Source organism: Benincasa hispida, chromosome 9 (genome assembly GCF_009727055.1).
Source record: "Benincasa hispida cultivar B227 chromosome 9, ASM972705v1, whole genome shotgun sequence".
Lineage (NCBI taxonomy): Eukaryota > Viridiplantae > Streptophyta > Magnoliopsida > Cucurbitales > Cucurbitaceae > Benincasa > Benincasa hispida.
The window spans coordinates 7,781,263-7,789,983 of record NC_052357.1 but is presented as its reverse complement, the minus strand read 5'-3'; the positions used below and the strand labels follow the sequence as shown (position 1 = coordinate 7,789,983).

Here is an 8,721-nt window from a genome sequence, read left to right as displayed (position 1 = left end):
TATAAGGAACCTCTATCTATCTTTCTTTTTCTTCTTTTTTTATTTTAATATATCAATGAAATATTAAAACTATTTTTGATTGAAAACGCTAAGAGAACCCACCATGATGTGAATATTACGAGAAATAGTGATCAAATAATTTTTGAACAACCTAGAGGGATCGAATCGAAGATCTAGAGGATACGAAGGTCTTCACACTTTACCCCCGAGGCAACCGCATGCATCTATATAGTGTTAAAATAATAGAACAAAATAAAAAAGTTTACAAATGAAACAATAAATAAATGTGATATAGAAAACATAAGTTAAATAAATGTAACGTAAGTACCCTTCATTGACATTTTATTTATCTTTTAATAGACTTCAATCATTTTTATGTTATATTGTTCAAGGTAGGTAAGTTATATATATATTTCACATTTTCCAAAATCTTTTGAAATGAAAATGAAAGCAAATATTTCACATGCTACAAATAAAACCAAAAATGTATTATTGATTATAATTAGAAATAGTTTAAAAAAAAACAAAATAGAAAATAAAAAATAATGACCCTACACATGAACGAGGACAAACAAGGAGAGACCATAACATTTTTCAATGATTGAAAATGTAAAACAAAAATCAATTAATTAAATAGTAATCAATAAATTTAATCCCACTTCATGAAGAAATTACTAAAGTATAATTATCATTTATTTACGCATTTTCCATGTGGGTGATTATATTTGGTATTCTTTGCATTCTTTCTCTCATTTAGTCGTTGAAATGTCTTCTTCTATATCTCTTTTATCTCAATGCCAATAAATTTGCTCATATTTCTTTTTTTCTTTCCATCAAAATCTCTTAAAGGTTACATTATATATAATCCTATGATAAGGGTTTTGTTTCTTAGGTTTAATTTGAGAAAGATGATATATAACTTGAATAAGAAGATGATCTATATATATATATATATATATATATACATTTTTATCCAAAGAAATTAGCAACATGTAGGTTTGAGTCAATATTCTTTACCATCTCGATAACACGAAAATGAACATACGAGATGAGAACGATATCAATAATAAAAAAAGATTGTACGTGAAATATTAAGGTCCCAATCGATAAATATATGGTTTTTTATTTTTCAAAGTTAAACTTATATATAAACCGTTACTACCCCTTATTGATTTCTTTTTTTGTTGTTGTATTATTTTTTTGAGTGTTTTAAAACATAAAAAACGAAGTTGTGATAATTTATTCTGTTTTGAAATTTGACTAAAAATTCAAATGTTTAATTAAGAAAACAAAAAACTTAAAAAGAGTTTAACCCAATTGATCTCGTTATAATTCAAATTTTTATTTGACAACCATTTTTTAATCTAATTTTCTAGTTTTAAGCGTTTGCCTATTTTCTTGATCGTAAACCTTTTGCTTCATATTCTACTTTTCAGAAAACAATTTTAAACTCTATTTAAAATTACAACCTTTTCAATTAAGAATTCAAAATTAATTTTCAAAACTCAAAAAATGAGAAAATTAGCAGGCTATAATTCTAAATTAAACAAAATATTCTGAAATTAACAACCCTATCGATCTAATTAAAATATATCCAATATTACCACCTTAAAAAAATGGTTCGTAACATATCTATACAATCAGCTTATAAGATGAAGATCATATATTAAAATATTATTCTCATATAAAAGAAAATTCATAATAATTAGCTTACAAAATGTTGAAGTACATTCCATAAAGTATTTTACGTAAAAAAAAAGAAAAAAAGAAAAAAAAAGACAACATGAGAAAATTAAAAATGTTCTTCATCTCTTATAATGAGATCAATTAATACATATTTTCCCCATTTCTTTGAGAAAAACTTACATAAGGCAAAAAAAAAAAAAAGGTAATTTACGAATCTAACCCTGCCATGGCTTCTGGATTTGAGTCTGAAGATTGGAGGAATTATTAGGAACAATGCAATTTCCAAAACCAGTAAGGCTTAGAATATCTCCATGAGAAAGAGGGCGAAGTCCCAAGAAATCTCTGGTTAAACCGTCGCTTCGACTGCCCGAACCGACAGCGGATGGGGCAGTAGTGGCGGGGACGGGGGCGGTGTGATGATGCATAGCGGAGAAAGCGGCGGCGGCGTTGGCGGTGTCGTTGAAGGAGGAATTATGTTGGAGGAAAGGATGAGAAGGAGAAGGGGAAGAGAGGGAATTGATCATATCATGAAGAAAAGTGGTTGATGCAGAAGCAGAAGCAGAAGCATTAGCATTAGCAGCTTTATTCCCATAATCAGTACAACTACTACTACTACAACTCACAGCCCCCCCTCCTCTACCCATCTCAACTTCACGTGACCATAATCCCATCTCTCCATAATTACCTGTTAATTACAATGCCAAACCAAACCCCACATTATATATTATTTTATTTATATAACTTCAAATTCATCCCAATTTGACAAACTTATCATATATAGCTCAATTTGAATAATTATGTGCTATATATCAACTTTCATGTCAAAAGTTTCACCAACAAAAAATAAATGAAAATACTAAAAATGTCAAATTTAACCTAACCTATCAATTTATGTTTTTGTGTGAAAGTTTTATAATATTGTCTCTCAATTAGTTAACAAACAAAACTTTTTTGTTTTTAGTTTTATTTGGTTCTCAACATGAAAAAGAAGTATAAAGTGAATTAAAAAAACATAAAAATTTTATAAGGTTAATTTAAAAAAATATATATATATATATATACATAAAGAGAAAAGTGTTGATAATATGAATAACATTGTAAACTAAAATAACCTATATATCAATTTAAGCTTTTAGGTCTAGTTTCTTCAGTCCTATTATATTATTTCCTCTTATCAATATCGAGAATTTTATGATAATTTTTTCAAAACTATCGAAAGTAAAGAGAATATAAATAAGATAATAAATTTACCATAACTAATCAATTTAAGCTTGTGAGTCTAGTAATATTATAATATTGGAATAAATCTCCTAAAATAACATTCATTTTCTACCGAATTAATATTTTAATTAAATGAGTAAGTAGATAACTAAACATGCGTGTAATGAATATGAATAAAAGATTAAATTGACGAAAAAATTCATAAAATATGGAAAGAGTGAAAACAATAAAAAGAAAGAAATTAGAATGTGAACCTGTAGACACGTGAAGAAGCTTGTGGGGCCTTGGCATAGAGCCACTCGTGGTAGTGGTACTACTCATGGTCGCACCCATCTGAGCTGCCTTCTGCAGCAGTGCAGTGGCTGAGATATGAGGAGAACAAGATTGATATGCCGGAGGAGGAAGACCACTTGTGGGCCCGCACCCGTGTCCACTCGGGTTAGGGTTAGGGTTTAGGGTTTCATGATTATGCTCCTCGTGGCCACTCCCCATCAGGATTTCCGCTCGGAGATCTGATGGTTGTAGCCATGGTGGAATCTCCGCTCTCAAATTGTTGTTGTTGTTATTGTTGAAGTCTCGTTTCAGAGCGAAATTATTATTATTAAGGAATTCTTGTGAATTGTTATTGTTGTTACTGTTGTAAGAAGAGAGAAGAGGGTTTAATGCCATGGCTGATCTTGCACTTTCATCTGCTAATGCATCACAAAAGGCTCTATGTGTAATGAAACTATCTCTTCTGCATGAGAGAGACAAAAAAGAGTTGAGAAGAAAAAAACATACACACAAAAGCCAAAGATATATCTAATAGTACAAAGACAAATTTAGAAGAGCTGTAAACAAAAAACACTTCCAATTTTTATTTTCCTAAAAATACTTCTCTGGCATGTCCTTAACGTTCATATATTACACGTTAGTTTTTAATTTTTAAATTTGATTTCAATTTAGTCTCTAGATTCTAAAATGTTAAACTTTCCTTTTAGAGAATGATACGACAGGTAATGTGGGTCAGTGGTACATCAGAATATCTCAACTAGGTGACAGATTCTTTAGTACCCTCATCATATATATCTCAACCCCAATTTTATTAGAATAACAAAAAAGCACATAGAAAAAAAAAATTAAAATGTTACAATTTGATCATTCGAGCTTATAATTTGAGATTAAAAATGTGTAAATATTAAAACGTAATGACCAAATTGAAATGAAATTCAAATTTTAAAATTAAAATAATAACATTTTGAAAATTCAAAGATTAAATGCATGACATAACATCCAAATAAAAATAGGCCCAAAAATGTTTTCTCCTCATTTTGATAAAGGTTGAAAAAGAAAAAGGAAAAAATAAAAAAGCTCTATATTTAATTAAGGGAATGCAAATTAATAATTAACTTCTGAAAAAGACAAGACAAAATTACAGATTCCGAAATTAAAATGCAGATTTCAGAAAACCAAGATATTCACGATCATAAATGCAAATTAATTCAGAACAATTATACCATAATAATGGAGGAAGAATTGATTAATTAATTAAATTAAGAAAAAAGAACATTATAAATGAAAAATAAAATTTAAAAAAAAAAAAAAAAAAAAAACCTTGAAAAAAGAGTTCCACAGTCACATCTGTACTCCTTTGTGCCACAGATCTTGGAGTGAGCTTTCCAATCAGATTGAACTGCATATTTCTTAGAGCACTTATCGCATTTCCACTTCTTTTCACCGTGCTTTCTGCAGAAGTGCTTCTTTATTCCTGTTAAGTCACCAAGTGCTCTTGATGGATCATGGTGTACACAACTCACTTCTGGACATACATATACCTTCTTCTTTATTATCTCTTTGTTTGTTCTTTGCTTTAATTTCCATGGTAAATTATGCCCTCTTCTGTGCAGTTGAAGATTCTGATCTCTTTGAAACCCTTTGTTGCATATCTCACACACGAATCTATTCGTCGCCATCAACGTCTTCGGCGATAACGCTATCACTTCCGCATCTGGGTCTAACAGAAACAAATTACAATAATTCAATCCAAATTCCACCCCCTCAATTTCAATTCAATCCGTAAATAGAAAAAAAAAAAAAAAAAAGTAATTCATCGACTTAATATAATGAAGGAGTAGTACAATACTGTAACACATAACCTAGATGTACTGTAATTCATGGACCTAATTATGATGAAGGAGGAGTACTGTAATTGTTGATCGGGTTAGTGAAGGTTGATGAAGGAGTGGTATCAGAGCTTACCGGGATTTCCAGGAAGGTTGCGCTTCTTCTTAGGAGGAGGAGGAGGTGGTGGTTGGCTTTGAGGAGCAAAATATTGATTGGGGAATTCAGTTTTATTGGCAGAAGAAACACTAGCAGTAGCTTCACCAGATGCAGAAGTCAAATTCGACAAATTTTCATCCATCACTACAATTTGTTGTTGTTGTTGTTCAGACAAAAAATTACCTTTCATCATCATCTTAATTTCATAAAATTCAGAAACAAAAAAGAAAAGAAAAGAAAGAAACCCCTCTTATATTGGTTTCATGAGACAACAAAAAACAGATCTAACAAAGACGACGACGACGAAGAATAAGAAACAATTGTTGTATTTTGAGTAATTAACAAAAGTTTCCAAGATCTAATTCAAGACAAAATAAGAAAAAAAAGAAGAATTTTTTTTTTTTTTTTGAAGATTATAACATATATATGTTCTTTACTGCATTCAATCTTTGATTTGGCTCCAACCAAAGAGACAACTTTTAGTTTTTTTGAAAGCTCAAAAGAAACAAGCAGCCTGCTGTTTAAGAGAGAGAGAGAGAGAGAATTCAAAGACTCAACTTTTTTTAAAATTTTTTTTTGATATGATTAAACATATACAAAAGAAAATTTAAAATCTTGCTAGGAAGCAAAAAAAAAAAAAAGAATCCAAAAATACAAAACCCAGTTCTTGAAATTCTAGAGAGAGAAAAAGAAGGAAGAGAGAGAGATATGGATGAGAATTGAAGAAGCTCTCTGTGGAATGTAATCACAAAAACACAGCTCCAAAAGATAAACTCTTTAAAAAAATAAAAAATAAATAAAAAGCCATCAGGAACCCTACGGCTAATTCTGACGTTGCACTTTCTGTCTTTTCCTTTTGGTATTCATTTTTTTTATTATTATTATTTGTGAAATTTATTATTTGTGTTATTTTTTTCTCGTGTTTCATACGTACGTGACTATAGTTCAATTGGTTAAAGTATATTCTTTATTTAAAAATGTTAAATATTTGAATTCATACTCTCACATGTTATTATTATATCCGAAAAGATAAAAAAAAATGAAAACGTATATTATATATGAAAAATTGTCAATTAATTAGAAGATAATTATTGTAATGCAATATGATCTTTGAAAAATGAAAAATTTTCACTGATAGAAGAAATGTCCAACTTTACAGAAATGGTAAAAAAATATATTGATAGACTTCTAGACTTGTATCAGTTTCTATTATATATAGTATTAATGATAGACTTCTATCAATTTCTATCATCGATAAACACTGTTAAACTTTTATCAGCCTCTATTAACCTTTATAAGAGTCTCTATTTTGTGTAAATAGTTTCCCTTATTTATATATTTTTGAAAATCCTCCTAAAAGAATTGTAATGCCTATGAACACGTTACCTCAAAGATTAAGGGAATTATACTGGTTGGAATGCATATTGAATCTATTGTTTTGACACTTCGAAGACCAAATACAGGTCTTGCTAATCCTACTGATGCTTTTGTAATTTTTATTATATAATATTTTCTCTAATAAAAAAATTGTTCTCTTCTTTTACCCGTGGACTTTGCTAACAAACTGTTAGTAAGTCACCTAAATCTTTGTGTTGATTTCTAATTTCTACTTTTTTTTTCTCTCTCTTTCTAAAATCTACTCATTTCGTCAAATTTTTTACTTTCACATTTGTGTTTCTTTTTCTTTTTAACTTTTTTAACTTTTCTACTTTTACATTGTTGTACCAAAAGCGAAACAAACATAGTCAAAATGAGCATACTTCAACTGATCACATTTAAACATCTCATTGGAGGAAATGAGTAGGTAATGCCTTAATCTTTGAGATGTGTTCATGTTGGCTAACTATCATATATATAGGTTTGATTCCTCCCACTACAACAAAACTATAATTCAATGATATTTAAAAACTATCACAACTAACGTTCGTGATAGAGATTTTTTTTTAATCATTGTATCGCACATCAACGTATCAATATCAATAACAATTTCGAAAAGATGTTACAATTACCCTTTTAACGACAATAATCAATTGTCAATAATAAACTATTACTGACAATTATAAACTGTAACCGTAAAATTCCACAAATTGTAAAAAGTAGTAATAATAATAATAAGTATAATACATATCAAAATTCAATAATCAAATTGAACAAATAGAAAGTTTGTTAATTTTAGTGAATAGTAAAAAGAGGATTTTCAAAAATAGAAAAATAAATGAAATTAGTTACACAAAATAGCAAAATTTTAATATTCTTTTATAGATGCTGATAGAAGGCTATCATGATAGATAGATAGATAGAAACATATGAAAGTATATCATTGGTAGACGTTGATAGAAGTCGATCAATATCTACCAGTATTTTTTGCTATTTCTATAAATAATTTGACATTCTTCCTATTCACTAGTTAAAATTATTAGGGTTTTTATTTTCTTTCCTAAAATTTCTCTTTTTCCTCTATTTGAATATGATAAAAAGGTGGACAAATTTTCCTGGTTACCCTTAATGTTTAATCACTATCACCTTTCCTTTCTCTCTTCCCCTAAAGTAAACAGAAAAGAAGAAAAAAAGCAAAGGAAAACCCATACATTTGAAGAAGACAGTATCAATATAGTTTGAATATTATGCATTTATTATTTTCATACCCTCTAAAGAATCAAACTCATCATCATTATTATGTTTGCATGCAATTGAGCCCAAATATCATTGATTCATTGATTCATTATTATTGTTACTTTTCTTTTCCTTCTTCTCATTATTTTTCTAACTTACTATCATCTTTCTTTTTCCATAATTTTTTTGTCACATCTTATTTTGTTTGCTATACAGCAAGGCAATTTAGTGCAATCCATTATCAAATAAAGTGTCATATTGTAATGCAAATCATTCACAATTTTATTTTTTCATTTTTTTTTAGTTAATTAAGGATAATAATGAATCTTTTAATGATTATCAAATATATATATATAGGTGGCTACAATTGGAAGTCGTGTAATATAAAGCTACTTTGCTAGCTTCGAAGTGTCCCAAGTTCAATTTTTCTTTACAAAAGTATGTGTTATTTCTGCCTATTATTCTTTTTCTTGTAGTTAGTTAAAGTTCTATTTGATATGTTTCTTTTAATCATTAATCCAAACGATCATCTATAAGACAAGAAGAATCTGAACATTGATGTGTTACTCACCACAAACACTTTTGATATCTACATCAGTAAGAGACTTTAAATTGTAGCAAGAACCTTTAGGAATACAAAAATAAACTTACTTCTTTTGAAGTTATAATAATGTATTTATAGAAAATTTCTGACCTAGGACATCCAAGTCATGTTAGGCTTATCCTCGAAACAAATGGAATGGAACAGGTATTTTATATGCCTCATTCATCAAATGGGGAGACTCAACCAAGGTTGAGGTCGAGCAGGTCATTTAAGCTTTTCTCCTCTTTTTCATACCTTAAAGTGTTGGGAACACTTTGACAATAGCCCGTTCCTTGAAAGGAGAATCTTGACCTCCTTCTTGGTCGAGGTCGAGCACAACCTCTCTTTTTCTCCAGACC

The 8,721-nt window shown here is 29.1% G+C and overlaps 1 protein-coding gene across 1 annotated transcript; it reads right to left on the bottom strand.

Moving 5' to 3' along the window:
• Nucleotides 1-1,661: 1,661 nt before the first annotated feature.
• LOC120086225 (protein indeterminate-domain 7-like) lies at nucleotides 1,662-5,894 on the bottom strand. The gene is made up of 4 exons (XM_039042770.1): nucleotides 5,146-5,894; nucleotides 4,501-4,900; nucleotides 3,162-3,643; nucleotides 1,662-2,371 (listed from the first exon to the last, which is right to left on the bottom strand). The coding sequence occupies exons 1-4, from the start codon at nucleotides 5,360-5,362 to the stop codon at nucleotides 1,902-1,904; spliced, it is 1,569 nt and encodes a 522-aa protein (XP_038898698.1). The 5' UTR covers nucleotides 5,363-5,894; the 3' UTR covers nucleotides 1,662-1,901.
• Nucleotides 5,895-8,721: the final 2,827 nt, after the last annotated feature.

What these genes read in the sequence shown, in the direction of transcription:
- LOC120086225 (XM_039042770.1), bottom strand. Translation starts at nt 5,362, where the DNA reads ATGATGATGAAAGGTAATTTTTTGTCTGAACAACAACAACAACAAATT. An exon ending in TGTGGAACTCTTTTTTCAAG is followed by an intron (nt 3,644 to 4,500) that starts GTTTTTTTTTTT and finishes TCTCTCATGCAG; the next exon opens with AAGAGATAGTTTCATTACAC. An exon ending in GCTTCTTCACGTGTCTACAG is followed by an intron (nt 2,372 to 3,161) that starts GTTCACATTCTA and finishes TGTAATTAACAG; the next exon opens with GTAATTATGGAGAGATGGGA.